Consider the following 15,767-nt stretch of genomic DNA (forward strand, 5'->3'; position numbering starts at 1 on the left):
TCCTGTCCCAGCCCAATTCTCCTCCTTCAATACAAACCGCTTGGCAAAAAGCAAATGCACAAAGCCCCCAGTGAGGGCGGTGGGATGGCAGTGAGGTGCTGCTCCTGCTCCCACGCCTGCCCTCTGCCTTCCCTTGCCTGCCTTACAATTTCTTTATGACTCTGTTTGTCTGTGTACAATAAAACAACACAGTTCCTAATAACCTGACATGGGAACGGCTAAGCCATCCTCTGCAGCCCGACAGCGCCAGGTGTGTCTGTAGATTGTGGTGTCAGGAGATAAGAAACAGGCAATATCTGAGAAAAATCATCATGCAATATCACCCATCCAGCAGCCACAATCATTCCTCCTGCCTCTCCCCATGATGACTATGAAAAACCCTGATATTTTCAAGCCCATCAAATGCAGTCACTCACGCAGTGTGCAAGTGATTTTTGCAAGGGTTAGGGAGATGAGCAAAGCCCAGATGGAACGCCACACATTTCAAAAGGGAGCAAAACCCTGTTGTGAGAAGACCTTTCCACCCCTTCTCCTTCAGGCAAGCAAGCCATGGGGCGGCAGGAGCGCCGGTGCAGGGAGGGCAGCAGCAAAAGCATGGCCAGAGCAATGGGGAAAGGTGGGATGGAGGAACAGACTGCAGCAGTTTTAGCATTAACATCCTTGTAGACCCTTGGAACTGAGACGGTGGTTAAACGATGGTGAATCAGCCCTGCTGCTGAGGCTGCCTGCCATGGAGCACGGTGAGGACGGAAACCCGCTTCTGGGAGCCTGATTCCCAACAATGTGCAAACAAATGCAAAACATCAAGTTGCCATACGAGCAACTCAATTCCAATCTGGCCCTTTTGCCGGCGCTGGCCCAGAGGCAGAGCTGCTAAGGGAGGCTGACTGGGTTTTCTGGTCCTGCCAAAGGCAGCTGGCTCTGCTCTGGCTGTAGAGCATGAGCTAACCCAAATGCAGAAATCCCACTTCGTTCTCATGCTTCTCCAGAGACCACAGAATGAGCAGACCTTCATTGGTGCCAGCTGCTCTGCATCCCTCCCTACCCTGGGCAAGCGAGGGACCAGACCAGGCAAGCGAAGCCATCGCTCAACAGCTTCACCCAGGAAAGCCCGTGGCCAGGCAGAGGTGTGCTGCTCGTCATGCAGCGTGCCTCCAGTGCAGAGAGTGACCGTGAGAAGTCAATGTGTTTCTGTCTCCGATAGAATCACTTCAAAGGACTTGGGACAGTTTAAAGCACAAAGCATACCCCAGCCTGAACTTTTCATTTTGAAGATACTGTTAAGCACCTGCTGCAAGTAGATGGTTAAAAGATAACACAAATGTAAAATAAGAAAATTTCGGAAATCATCCCCAAGTCCCAGGGCTGTCCCACCAGCCCATGACACAAGCGGTGTTTTACACCAGGGGTTGTGTAACAGATCTGCCGCGCGGCGATGCAGCCCGATGCTCCTCCTCGGCACAGGCTGCGGAACCTCTCCTCCCCGGAGCCGCTGCAGAGCTGTCAGCATGCACAAGCCGAGGGAGAAGACACCAGTTGTCATCCCGGCACTGTCATTCTTTATCACAGCAGGTGTCGTCTTAATCAAAGACATATCTCGAGATGCCCGCTGCTGCGGTCCCCCCGAGCGAGCCGCGGCTCATTACAGCCCGAGCGGTGGGACTGCGTAGAGCGAGCGGCAATGGATGCATTCCCGGGGTGCCTCACCCCAGAGAAAAGCTACGGAAAACCCCTCGTGCTGAGCCTGAAGTGTCAGCCAAAGCAAACCCACCCATGAACTGCTAGGAAGGGACGTGAAACCACCCTCTCCACACCAAGCACTAACCCAAAATGCAGTCAAACACCAGCTTCGAGGAATCTGCTTCCAAGTCTCATTTAAAAAATTGAAGTGAGTTTTAGATGTTGTAGCACAGTTGCAGCCCTTACCGACGGGGCCGCAGGGCAGCGGGCAGGCAGGAGCCCTCCCTGGTTCCTCCAACGTCGCAGGCACGTGGAGAAAACCCTCGCCGAGCGCGCAGCCCTGCTCGCGCCCTGCTGCGCTTCCCCGCTCGCTCCCCATCTCCCCGTGGGTGCTTCAGAGTGACTCAGTAAACGGGGTGGGCACCTTTCCCCTTGGATGTCTTTGACTAACTCACCCTCAGCACCTATCAGTGCTGATGTGCATTAATGACAGTGGATACGTTGCATCTGCATCCTGCCAGTGCACGGCCATGAGTCACCCAGAGACACTCATCGGCAAGGTGAGCCAGGGATTAACCTCCCCTGCCAAGCAGGACCCCTCGGGCAGTGGCTGAACAACACCCCTGGACTTATGGGCTAGCGCATTTCCATAATTTTAAGAGCAATTTTGATTTTCCTGAAAAAGGAGGTTAATGTCTATTTATGAAGTGCAGATTGTGTTCATTAAAAATCCGTGGTGAAATCCCTGTGAAAAGTAACCACCGAGATGTGAGAAGCACTGAGCAAGTTTAATACCATGGCCGTCTCACCTCATCTCATCCCAAATGGCACGGGCAATTGGAGAGCATCACAGGTCTCCACACCTGGACCGTTACCCAGAACCACTGTGCCAAAGAGCACCGTGTGGTCCAGGCGGGCTGTGCCGGTGGGCAGGGAAGGGTCTTCACCATACGGACAGGCGATGACGCCGCGTGCCTTTCCAGGAACGGCATAAGAGTCGAACACTAATGAATCCACCCGGCCTCACATCACAAAAGGCAGAACTCATGCAGCGAGAAGGGAAGTGATTTACCAAAGGCCACGTAACTCTCGGCAGCGGAGCCAAGCATCTCTCCCCACTCCCTGGCTGCTCTCAGCAAACATCATCTGCTGGCACCTCCCGCCAGCACCCCACCTCCCCGGGGAGAGGAGGATCCGGCATCAATCCATGGGGCATCCTCCCCCAAACCACAGCCACGCTCCCAGCTGCCAGCCCTGGCACCAGGGCTTGCAGCCTTCGTTAGCCATCCCTAATTATTTACAGCTGTAATGGAGATAGTGACCTTGCATGGGAAAAAAACCCACTTGAGCCTCATTCAAATTCAGACTTCCACCTCTATTAAACAGTAACAGCTCTTGAGATGACAGAGTCTGCACCACGCCTATGCAGCAATAAAATGCCTGTTTCTGAGCTGTTCACAGCATACATTTTACTCATCACGTGCTGCTCACAGGCAATGTGGGAACCAGCTCTCTACACCACCCCAGAAGACAGGATTTTTGTCCAGATAAATGCTGCAGCATCCCAGGAGGGTAAATTCTGCACCCCCTGTTCGAAGCGACTGTTTCTCAAAGCAGAGCTGGTGGCAGCGAGCTTAAGCACGGCTCCTCTCCGGACACCTTCTGAACAGCAGCGAGATCCGAAGGCACGGCTGCCTGGAAGCGCAGCACCAGCTGGCAGCGGCCAGGGCCCCTCTCTGTCCAGAAGGATTTTTATGGCTCTTGGCATCTGGCCACGTGCCACAAGAACACGGGTCTGGAGCAGACCGAGGGTCCAGCTAGCCTACTTTCCATCTCTGTCAGAGGACAGCAGTTAATGCTTATTCGATATATCCTCCACCAGGCTAAGGTTTGGGATTTCCTAAGTCAGAGGGTGTGCCTGGGGCATCGTACGAGACACCTCGCAGAGCCCCACGCTCGAGGCATTTGCTCAATCCTGTTTTGACCCCGGTGACACAACCGACCCCAGTGCCGGGCGTGTGGCCTGCCCCCCCCCCAGTGCTGTCCTGGTGGAAAGGCTTCTTGGGGGTGGAGGGGAAGGGTTGTTAAACCTGCAGCGTGGTAGTTTCACTAGATATTCTCAAATGGGTAACTGGTCCCTCTTCAGCTTCACCCATCGCTACCATCTTAGAGGCCATCGTCTACTTTCCATCACACAAGCTAACGCGATGCCTCCTAGCTCTCATATCACAAAGAGCAAATAACCCCTCCCCACTCATCTCCCCAACCCCCCCGCGCTGTTACAGACCTGTCCTGTCTCCCCCTCCATCACCTCCAACCCACGCCAACGGTCCCCACCCGAGCACGGCCGCCATCCCAGGGCTCGCGGGCACGGCCGGGACAGAGCCGCGGGCGGTGGCGTCGGCGCGGGGGGCCGTGCTGGGGCTGCCGGGTGGGTGGGCTGGAGCAGCCGCCTGCCAGGGAGGTCAGTGTGGCTGCGCACGGAGAGCTTGGCAGCCGCGGCAGAGAAACCATCACCAGTGCTGGCGCCGCTGGCAGCACCGCGGAGCTGGACCAAGAGCGCCGTGGAGAAGTGTTCAATTGCAAGACGGGTTGTTGATGAGAATCTATTACAGACACCAACCAGACAGAGGAACAGGATGAGCAGCTCCTTAAATACCTACCTATAATGAGTAGCGAGAAAAAGTGCTCTATCATGGATGATTGCAATCTCAGGGACATTTGCTTGGCGCTTTTAAAAATTAAAGATAATAACTTTCTAACAGAAACAATATTGCTGTCACCTTGGGGAAATTCTCTGCTTGGCCTCACTCAGAAGGACTGAGAGGAGCTGAAAGCAGGGGAAGAGCTGGTGGCTGTCCAGGGGCAGCTGCTTCCAGCCCAATTTAACGCCTTCGGTGCAAATCAGCTCAGCTCAGCAGAGCCAAAAGCAAGCACGGACAAAACCAATTGGGCGAAAAACGTAAATGTAGAAGCACGATTGCTACTCAGGAGCAAGGGCAGAGCGCTTCCCTGGCACCCCACACTTCTGTTGGACCTGCTGAAAGGGGAACTGACAATTGCAATTAAAAAATTAAAAATCAGGGCTTTTGATATTAGAAGTAGCAGTTAGGACGCGCACCTGGCTGATAAGAGAAGCTAATGGGATCAGTTAAAGTAAATCTGCAACCGAAAGGTTTAAACAAAACAAGGAGGCATTCTTTAGCCACGTTAGAAGAAAGGAGCTTTACCGCCGAGGTAAGTCACTACCAGATCATGACGGTGCAACTGTCAGTCATGAAGCAGAAGTGACACACAATTATTTATTCATCAGATACTTCTGTTCTGTACGTGGAGACAAATAGACTCCTGTATTCCGCAAGGAGTTAGGGAGGATGCTAAACAGAGACTATTAAGTGTAAACATGAAACTCGTAGGACTAGAGAATTTTCTCCCAAGAGCATTCAGAGAATAGGCTGAGAAGTTTTCTGAAGATCTAAAATGGATTTTAATAAACTTTGGCATTCTGTTGAATTTCTAGAAGACAGGAAAAGCTGGTTTAATGCCACGAGTGATGGCGATGGGCAATGGTAGGAGCTGCATCCCCAGCATCGCCTGTGGGTTAGGTAAGGTGGGCAGTGGCTAGGGGGTAACCAGGGGATGAGATAAATGTCAAACAGCCTTGCGGAAAAGAGATTTATCAAACTTCATACATTTTTCCTGATATGGTTACAAATTCAGTTGATAAAGGAAATCAGTAGCATAATACATTTAGTGTTCCACAGGGTATTTGACTTAGCTCTCCTGAAAAAGTAGAAGACCAGTATTATGCAGAATCAACAGCACTTTATTAAAGGGACTGGGAGGCAGATTGCAGAGATTGTACATTGTCATCCGATGGGATATTTCTACACAGGATCGCCTGTTACCAGAATAGTGTTGAGCTATAACAATGTCTTTATCGAGAGTATTAAAGAAAACATGAAACAATCCTGCGCAGAAGAGGCAAACGGCAGAGGAAAGACTGACTGCAATATTAAGGAATGATGGAGGTGGGTCAGGCGAATTTGGGCAGCTCAGTAACGTGGACTCATTTAGCAATGGCCATTTTTATACAGCCAAGTCTGAGGTTTTACAGTTAGGAACTAGGAGAGCAAGTTACAGTTTGGGTATAGGAGGTGATACCCTGATGCTCAGCAGCACAGAGGGGCTTGGGGTCGTGGTGGGCCACCACGTGCGGGAGGTCCCTGTGAGATGCTGTAGCTAAGAGGGCTGAAGTGAGTCGCAGGTGTACAACCCAACTAACAACATGCAGAAATAAGGAAAAACAAGCTTGCCTGGCTACGCGAGACTTAACTATCAGAGATTATTTCTTATGTTCAAAGGACGTTCGAGGGCTTCATTTCTTTTCCCAGGGCAACAGCTGGCCTAGGGACATGGCAGATTCACCCTCAGCTGAAGTCTCCAGGACTGACCGTCTACCTAAAACGCACCAGGAGCCAAGCAGGAGTTGCAGGTCAGGTGTAGAAATGGCTCGGCAGGTCCTGTGGACTCTAGGGGTCAGCTGACAATACCCGCAATATGATGTTTTAATCTAGACAGGATCCCCCCACAAAAAGACCAGACCCCAAGCAAAGCTCTCCAGGTTTGGCAGGGAGCAATTGCTGGCTTGGCGAAGGCTGCGTTTATGCTTCTGTGGGGGACACTGGAGAGGGGAGACCGGGACAGGTCCGAGCGGGACAGCTCAGCTGACAAACGGCTCTGGGTCCCCGCGTCCTCCGCAAACCGCCCCGTGTCCAGCCCCAGCTGAGGACGGCCCAGAGGGACGGCAGGACGCCGTGCGTCCTCCGGGAGGGAGGTAGGCAGATCAACGCTCGTGGTCCTCCAGAAATGATGGAGCACTTTATTCTGATGAGAGAAATGAAGGAGGAAAGGAGAAGTACCCCATTGCCTTAAAATACGGTATTTCAAGCAGCCTTCGCCAAATCCTCTTGCTGTTTCAGATCCGCATGACGCCACAGAGCCAGTCCCAATCTATACCACACAGCAGGGAGGACAAGGAGGCTCCCTGCATTTAACGATGCTGAATTTAATTAAGTTTGATGAAAACCAAAGTTCTTTTACTTTCCTAAAAACAACACAAGCCTAAGCAGCTATTTCTCAACTTCAGCTTTCTCCCTGAAGCGCCCTGCGTTTCCCTACCTTTTATATTAACAAGGAAGTCACAGAGGAAAACAACTGACGATCAACAGCCACGGGGGACGCACACCGACAAACACTGGTCACGTTTGAGTGGGAAGTACAGGACAACACCTACTAAGTATTCGCATATTGTAAAAGTGATAATTGGAATTCAAATGCTGCAATTTAAAACAGAGGCTATCCTAGCACAGCAGTCTGGGAATGCCTGCCTGGGTTCCAGCTATTGAGTCAACCACTAATTTGTGTTTTCCAGTGTGGGTGTCTCTACATAGGTCTGCGGCGGCTTCATTCAAGATTTATCCGCTCTCGCCTATGGGCTTTTGACGCTCACGTGGTGCGAGCGGCTCCCACGCAGGCGCTGCGCCTGTGTGACTGACATGGATTTAAAGAGCATCTGCGACGGAGCGTGCACCCAGCACTCACGTCGGTCATTTTAATAATCTGCCACACACACTCAGCCAGACGAGCGACTGGAGCTCGCCACTTAATTCCCCTGTCATTACACATATTAAACCCCTGTTAGCGGAGGAAAGTTCAAGGCCGAGGCGCTTCCCGACGGGCAGAGAGCACTGCCCGGTGCTAAACGCATCTTCTGCAGCATGGGACAACTGGCCCTTTCGACTGACTGTGTTCATTCCTAAAGCAGGACGATAAAGTGCAACCCTTGTCTGTTTTTCAAGCCAGATACGACGAGTGCACAGAAATTACGAGACACAGGGAGGCCCTGCCAGCCGGAATCAGTCAGGACCTGCTGCACGTACAAGTACCGGGTGCAGGGGCTCAGCTCCCAGCGCTCCCCCGGCGCAGGGCACGCTGGCAGAGAAAGCGGCCGCAGCGGCGATCCTCGGCTGCAGGGGGGACCTCAGCCCCCGCCGCAGCACTGCCCTTCCTCCGTGGGGAAGGTGCATGAGCTCGGCTGGGGGAAGTTTTCCCTTCCCAGCATCGCATCAGTTAACAGCCTGTGAGACACCAGCTCATTTCTCCAGCAAAATTCAGGAGGGCGATGAGCAGCCCCACCGCATCCCCCCAGCACCATCGCAGCCCCACGTGCTCACCCCGAGCACCGGCTGGGACGCTACCCGCCCGGCCGCCGCCTCGGTGCCGCACACCCCCCCGCAGCCCCCACTGCCCACCCGTGCTCTCACACACATGCAAGGGATGACGGAGCCTGTGCCCAGCGCAAGGCCTCGATCGTGCCACAGGCACGACCGAGCAGCACCGGCACGGCACCGTGCGGAGCCTCCCCGCTCCCGCTCCCGCCCCGGCAGCTGTGGGAGTGCCGAGGCGGGGGGAGAATGTGCAGCGGGGAGTGATGACCCCACCGCAAGCACGTGCCCCACTGCTCCCAGCCCCGCGCCCAGGCGCGGGGTGATGGACTGTGATTCAGCTCTGAGCTCTGGCATGGCACTGTTAAGCCCCTTCCTGAGTGTGCTGTGCCCAGGAGACCAGGGCCTCACAGGCTCCTTCCAAAGCAGTGATTTATCGCAGTGAGGGAAAGATAAAACATTTGCTGAAAAAAAAAAATACAGCCGGCAAAACCAAGAATTTTGGAAACTTCTCATGCCTCCAGCCATCCCATCTTTCACAGCCCTGGCTGCTGCCTCCTTGACTCCCTCAGCCCAAGAGGGGAGACAGATTATCTCAAATTATTTATTACGGAATTAGAGCATGATCCAAACCCTCCTTGAATCAATAAGAAAGCTCCGACTGACTTCACTGGGTTTAGGATGGAGCAGCAGGAACAGGCGGGATATTTCTGCATCCATGGCCGTGACTCACCGAGAACTTTCCAATGTGGAGGGAGCAGCTCGGCAGCCGCGGCTCGCTTGCCCCCAGCGTCGGAGGCGTCGCTCCTGGCCTGGGGGAGCCTGACACCCCGGGGCCCCGCAGGACAGCGGGGCAGGTCCCCCCAAGTACACAGGACACCAACTGCTGCCGCTAATTTTAAAAGTTATGGCCCAGTGTGATTCCATCAGCCATTATTTTGCTGTGCAGGTGCCAGCACCTGGCTCCATTCAAGCTCACGTTTAAGCACAGCCTGTCGTTGCTCATATCAATCTCAACCAGTAGCTACGGGTCAAAACTGCCCCAAAGCGCGGCCTGTGCTGCAGGAGGGCGCCTGCTGCTGTGGCCCCTCCGGCCGGGCGCTGCTGCAGGAGTGAAGCAACGGGGTGAAGCGGTGAGGGCAGGCAGGCGGGAGTCCGGCCCGGCCGTGGGGCAGCCGTGGCAGGCCGTGGGGCGCAGTCCCCGAGGGACGGAGGGACAAGCTGCGGTGGGGCAGCAGGAGCAGCACACCTTGCCCCGCTCTGCTGTTCGGAGGAGAAGGGCTGGCACCGGTGGTGGGGCTCGGCTATAAAAACGCCGGTTGCGATGGGTTTCCCCGTGGCAGGGACACGGTGCCCACGGAGCCTCGGAGAGGGGCAGAGGCTGGGGGGGCTTTGCTCGCTGGGCGCTTCGCATTAAAACAGCCCCCGGAGCCGGGAGAGGGACCTGTGGCCTCTCAGCCCGAAGCTCCCCGTCTCCCCGAGAGCAGGCACACATGCCCGGCGCTGCCGGGAGGATGCACGGCGCGGCGGCCCGCGGGCAGCGCCGGTCCCCGGGCACGGGGGGACCCCGGCACCCCGCGGCCCCGCTCCCCCCAGACCCCGCGTCCTGCGTGCAGGAGCCACCCGCGAGGTTTCACGGGTGCCGTGCCCGGGGAAGGGGGGGGGGGGGGGGGCGCGGCGGCGGGGCCGCCGAGCAGCCCGGCCGGGAGGGATGCTCCGCTCGCCGGCCGCGGGTGCCGGGGCTCGCCGGGGGCCCGGCTCTGGGGTGGGGGGGGTCCCGGGATGCCCCTGCCCTCCCCCGAACTTTCGGGGAGGGCCCCCCGCGGGGCCGGGGGGGGGGTGGGGGGGGGGGGGGGTCGGCGGGGCGTCCCGGCGGGGCAGTCGGTACCTTCCAGGCAGCACGTCCTCCAGAGCCCCGAGTGGGTCATCACCTCCTCGTTCTTGCGGCTCGTGTCGTTGTCGCTCGTGGACTTAGTCCTGCACACGCCGCGCGAGTAGAGCCAGTAGTCGGTGCCCACGGCGATGGTCATCAGGCTGAAGGCTGCGAAGGCTCCCACCGTGGTGATGAGCATCTGGACGCCTCTGTCACACATCCTCATGCTGCTTCATCCTACGGCGGCGGCTCGCAGGGGAAGGGCCGGCGCCGCCGCCCGCCGCCGCGCTCCGCGCTCGGCGCCTCATGCCCCCGCGGCCCGCGGCGAGCCGGGCCCCCCGCGGCGGCGCTGCGCGGGGCCGCCGAGCCCCCGGCGCCCGGCCGGCATGGCCCGAGCGGCGGCGAGGGGCGCGGAGCCGGCTCCGCCGTGCAGCCCGCGGCGGGAGCGCGGCGCCTCTCCCGGCGCCTCCCCCCGCGCCGCCCGGCCAAGGCATCCGCGGGGGGCGGCGGGGGCGGGGGGCAGCGGAGGGCGGGCCGCGGGGGGCCGCGCCGCCTGGAAAACGCCCCCCCGCCAGCCCGCCCGGCCGGCCGGCGGCGGGGGCACCGCCCGGGGATGGGCACCGTCCCGGGGAGGGGGGGGGGGGGGGACGACGCGGGACGGGGAGCCTACCCCGGGGTGCCGGGACGGCGCGGGGGAGCCCACCGCGGGGCGCTGGGACCGGGGCCGGGCGGGGGACCCCCAGCCCGGGGCGCTGGGACCGGAGCCGGGCGGGGGACCCTCGCCCCGGGGCGCTGGGACCGGGGCCGGGGCGCTGGGACCGGAGCCAGGCGCGGGACCCCCGCCCCGGGGCGCTGGGACCGGCCGCTGGGACCGGAGCCGGGGCGCTGGGACCGGGGCCGGGCGGGGGACCCCCACGCCGGCCCGCTGGGACCGGGGACTGCCCACCTCGGGGTGCCGGCACCGCCCCGGGGGTGCCGGGCAGACACCCGCCCCCAGCTCCCCCCCCGCCCCGGCACCGGAGCTGCTGCCCCGGTACCGGGCGCCGAGCACCGGCTGGCTGCGAGGGGCTCGGGGCCGCGCACCGACACAACCGCGAGCACCCGCAGACCCCGGGCGGGGCGTCGGGGTGGGGGGCACAGCAACAGCGGCTCTGGGGGAGGCCCCCGCAGCTGCCCCCCGAGCACAGCCCGCGGGCACTGCCCGCCCCGAGGGACCGGGTTTTATCAGCTGCCCAAGTGCCGGGACAGAGCAAAAGCAACGCCGGTGCCAGCACACAGGCGCTGTACCTTGGGGTGTTTTCCACATCACGCTCCTTAATTGTTTGCCGCCAGTTAAAACCCTCACTCTCTCTCTGCGCCTCTCTGCTGTCTCCTCATCTCTCTCAAACATTTTTGCAGCCACTTGGATGAGCTTATGACTCATGCGACCTTTCAAATAAGCGCTATAATATACCCACCTCTTAAATTAATAGTCATTTAAGGGCTACAGATGAGACGGGAAAGCATATGATTTACCTGATAGTGTGTACTTCCACAGTTCTCATTTGTATGCGCTCACATGTAAACACTAGTTATTTACGCCCAAAATGCAAACAGAAAATTACGAAGGTTACCAAAAACTCAGGCACTGAGAAATTAAGAAGTGTGAAAATTAAGTAGCCTCCTCAGCCTTAAATCACCTTTGTGCATACTCATCAGGCAGAGCATGCTGATTGCAACGCGGCAGTGTTTCTTCCCCAGCACCCTGCCGCACGCAGCACGCCCGCTGCACTGGCTGCCCAGCTGTGGATCCCCCTGGTTTATTCCCCTGCTTCGTTACGGGCCCTTTGCCTCGTTTACCGCCTCTGTTCAGAGCTCAGGCTGGAGGCGGAGGCAGGTCTGCCCGGGCTCTCCCGGGCGCACAGCACCAGTTGCTGCTTTTCCAGCATTTCCACCCAGAGAGCTGCAGTGCTCAGTGGGCTGGGGGCCGACAGTGCTCTCTGATGCGGGTGAGGATGGAGACTCCAGGATTGTGGTCAGAAGCATCCACCCAAGCTGAATCGCAGGGCTTTTTTCCATCTATTTTTTGAGGAGGGATTATGGTTGCCCAGTTTCTGTGACTGGTGTTGGCAGCGGCACACGGCGGTCACAGGTCACCCCTTGGCGTCACTGGCTGGACACCGAGATGAGCCCCGTGCAGGGGGGGCTGTTCCTGAGCGATATGGTGGGTACCACAAAGGTAGCTCGGGGTAAGGTGCAGGGAGAGACCGTGCTTCTCTGGGACAGCCGCCTCAGCCATGGCATTACCCTCCCTCATCCTGCCACCCCCACCACTCCCACCGCCTGTCACCCAGCTCCTGCAGCGTGTGGGGCAGAGCCTGACACCAGCACCCTGCCCGGCCCCCATCCTGCGCAGAGGCAGGCGTCCCGGGGAGGAGGCAGCAAAGATATCTCACACCTACAGCGAAGGGGCTGAAAATTGCATTCTGAGTGGGGGATTTTTGCAGCCTTAATTGTGTTATTTTAACAGTGTGTGTGTAGGTGTGCGCAGAGTGCACATGTACCGTTTCCTAGGCTTTTAACAAAGCAAGCTCAAACAGAATCAAAGTCCATGTGGGATCATGTTGGCCTTTGTAGGGGTTGGTGGCAGGGGCACCCCTCGCCAAGCCCTGCACCCCTCTTGCCGCTCTTTGTATGGAGTAGCCAGTCCCAGGAGTGAGCCCGGAGCTCTGGCCGCAGCAGCCACCCCAGGGGACACTCAGGGGGTTCACTAAGATTTGTGGCCAACAAGACTTTGGGGACCTTGCCATCCCGCTTTGCAGCTCAGACTCGGGAGGGCAGTGTGCTCCGGCGGTCGCAGCCTGACGCCCTGCCCTGTGCAGCCTGGGCCCTTCCAGCTCCAGCCCCAGCCACCCCTTGCTGCTCACTGCCTCATCCATCGTCATTTACCTGCTCACGGACTTGGACCCTTCCGAGTTCAGCAAAGTGGAAACGAATAACAGAAACCAGCTCATGCTGCAAAGATTGTACAACTTGTGCAAAAAAAGCTGTCCTTGCAGGCAAAAATGTCCTAAACCGAGATCTGTTAGGCTTTGTCCTTCCAAATCCAGCAATGAAAGCTCTGCTGCATTTAAATTGGCAAAGTGACAGAAAGTAAGTAGTCAGAAATAATCCCTAGCTGGATTAGGTTTTTTCCTTGAAGGAGGAGAGGCTCCGATACAAGGCGAGTTTAGGTCATTAGCAATGCAGTGAGATGCTGAGCTCCAGCCTTGCCTAGTCTTCACTTCATTTCCCTGCTCCTGGGGGCTGCAAGGGGATAAGGACTCCAGAGCCTTTGGCACGTGCGTTCATCCTTCCCCACTCCTACGAGGGAATTATTTATATCTGCACATGCTTTGGAAATGCTGGTTGCAGTCTACTGGCTCTAACAGGACTCCAGTGGTGAGGCTGGTGTGTCCTTATGTGACGTCCTACTGAGTTCAGGGACATTCTCCTAGCTGTGACACGACTGAGCAATGCCATACGTGCCACCAGCCCAAGTGTGTGTGGCACGAGCTGGCTTACTCGGTGCGAGCTTGTGCAGTTGCCTACCAGCTCTGCGGCTCCTCGCTAGACTTCCGACAGTTTAATAGCAATAAAAATAACGGGAGAGAAGCAGAAATCCATTCTTATTAAGCCTCTTTACTCTGGGAAGATGCCAATGGAGTGCAGGAGTGGCCACGCATGGGCTAGCAAGCAGCACGCAGCCTCTCGGGAGACCCAGGTGAAGGGGCTTACGGCAGCTGCGTGCTAAGTCCACCTCACTTCGCCCACACTTCTGCTTTCGCATGTACCAGCTGCACACACGCTGGTGTACCCAGCCATTGCATCTGCTTTTTTTTTTTTCCCTCTGTACCGATACCCTGGGTAGACAAAACAAATCCAGGAGAGGGAAGGGATGACACGGGACACCAAATGTCACGCCAGTGCCACAGGGTTCCCCCAGCTGCTTCGTGCCAGCTCCGAGGGTACGGGGTGCTGTGTGCAGTTCAGCAGCTCCCCATCTCCGCAGCCCTGCCGGGGACATCCTGATCCCGATTCCGATCCTGGGCTGCGGGAAGGAAGCTGAGGGAATCCCTTCCCCAAGGTCATTCCAAGACCAGCCTCTACATGGAGCAAGTCTGCGCGGGATGGGTGAGAAAGGAGGAAGATTATCAAAGGGATTCTATGAGGCAGTGGTACCACAGATGTAATAAAAGAACAAATAGCAGGGAATTAAAAGATATTTTGTAGTCTGAGTCCAGCCGGACCACGCTGAGCCACCATAAAAGGTTTGCTGCTGCTCCGACCCACCGCAATTTAATTGATTTGATTTAAATTCTTTGAAGAAGAAGTGGATAACGAATAATGAGGCAAACAGGATTGTAATGCAAATGAAAGAGATGAAAGATGGCTTCAGGGAGACGGCTCTTGAAGGTCAGAGACTAACGCAAAGCTGCTTCTGGTCACTCATTCAAACATTAATGAGGCTGTGTTCCTCCAGATGCCTTTGATGGATGGAGGGACGGCTCCGGAGGCAAATGCTGTGCTGATGTCTGGCCTTTATTCTCCTCGCTCTAAGCGGATCATCCCCTTGCAGTGGTGAGGAGGATTTTACCTGGCGCGTTGTAAGGACTTGGGTTTCTGCTGCCCATGTTTCACTGGGTAAGCAGACTTCTTAATTGGGTTTTTCCAGATACTCCGATGGAGACTCTAACTTCAGAATTAATTAACTTCGCTATCAAAAGCTGAGTCATTTGTCACAATGGTTTTGTCATTAGCTCCCATAATTAAGGAAAGTGTCACAAAACCAAATGTTTCACTTACACAAGCCAGGATAACGGAAGCTCAGGAGCATTTCCGACACGCTGGGAATGGGCACGTCAGCGAAGCTGGGGAGGGGCTCGACCGGCCGCCCCAAAACATGGGAGACCTTCCTGGTACGGCCCCACAGACCGCCCTGTCCTCCAGCTCACCCTGCCCGCGGCCGGGGGCTCTGGGGGAGCAGCAGAGAGGCAGCGGGGGGACAGACCATGACTGTCCAGCCTCGAGGGCAGACACTGGGGGTACGCGGGCAGTGCTGGGGCCAGTCAAGCCCTGCGGTTTTCCCACCTCTATGCGAGTCGGGGTGGTCCCCAGTGACCGCCAGCTGCGCCAGGTGGGAGAGACGAGGACATCTTCTTGCTGAAGGCTTAGCTGAAGTCCCCGAAGGGAGAAGGAAACGCCCTTCCTAACATGCTTACTGGCTTTCACAAGGGCGCTTCCTAAAAAAGCAAATTTCCTCAATGGAGAAAAGCAGGTGTGCGCCCTGCAGCTTTCCGTGCAAGCAAGCAGAAAGGTGCGTAATGGTGCGCTCGGCCAGGAAATCCTTCGCAGCCGCGTTAGGAGCACGTGCAGACGCTGGGGGATTTGCAGAGTCCCGACCCTCTGGGCCTGCTGCTCCCCTGCCCTCGCTGCAGCGGCAGGGCAAGGCTGTGCAAAGCACCCGCAGAGGATCCACCTGGCACCCGAGCTCCCTGGATCCAGCCAGCTCACCCCCCGCACCCCTGCGTGACTCACAGGGACTGGGAACCAATGTTCACGGGGTGGTGGGAAGAGCATCTGCAATAGTGTTAATTAACTCATCTTAATTAGCAATTAACTAAAGATACAAACAACCTACACCTTCCCTCCCCCTCCCCATTGGTCTATAGGTATCTTTAAGTGCAGCCACCGCTGCAGGTCTCCAGTCCAGGACCTGCATTCAGGGAGGCTCCATTTGCTAATATTCTCTAGCCGTACAGATATGCATCTTTTTACAGGAAAGCTGCAACATCTCAACATCTGCTGCTGTAACAGGGCTCGGTGGGGACCCTCTGGGTGACCACGCAGGCGGCCAACAGCTGGAACCGGTTGCCGATTGCTGGGGATCCCATGGCACACCCAGCCCACCGGCTCGCCCTCTGCACACCACCCAAGTCTTGCGGGCAAATGAAGTCAAGCTCTCAGGG

At 57.1% G+C, this 15,767-nt stretch overlaps 1 protein-coding gene across 2 annotated transcripts in view; it reads right to left on the reverse strand.

The window, feature by feature from the left end:
• CACNG3 (calcium voltage-gated channel auxiliary subunit gamma 3) overlaps window positions 1-10,110 on the reverse strand; it is a 33,062-nt gene extending 22,952 nt beyond the window's left edge. The window contains exon 1 of one of the 2 annotated variants that reach the window (XM_030002300.2): window positions 9,796-10,110. In XM_030002300.2, the coding sequence (XP_029858160.1) occupies window positions 9,796-10,006 (211 nt within the window). In that variant the 5' untranslated portion in view covers window positions 10,007-10,110. The remainder of the gene's footprint in view (window positions 1-9,795) is intronic. The other variant, XM_030002298.2, reaches the window with a different exon arrangement.
• Between the last annotated feature and the right edge of the window lie 5,657 nt (window positions 10,111-15,767).

This window comes from Aquila chrysaetos, chromosome 25, assembly GCF_900496995.4.
Source record: "Aquila chrysaetos chrysaetos chromosome 25, bAquChr1.4, whole genome shotgun sequence".
NCBI classification, from domain to species: Eukaryota; Metazoa; Chordata; class Aves; order Accipitriformes; family Accipitridae; genus Aquila; species Aquila chrysaetos.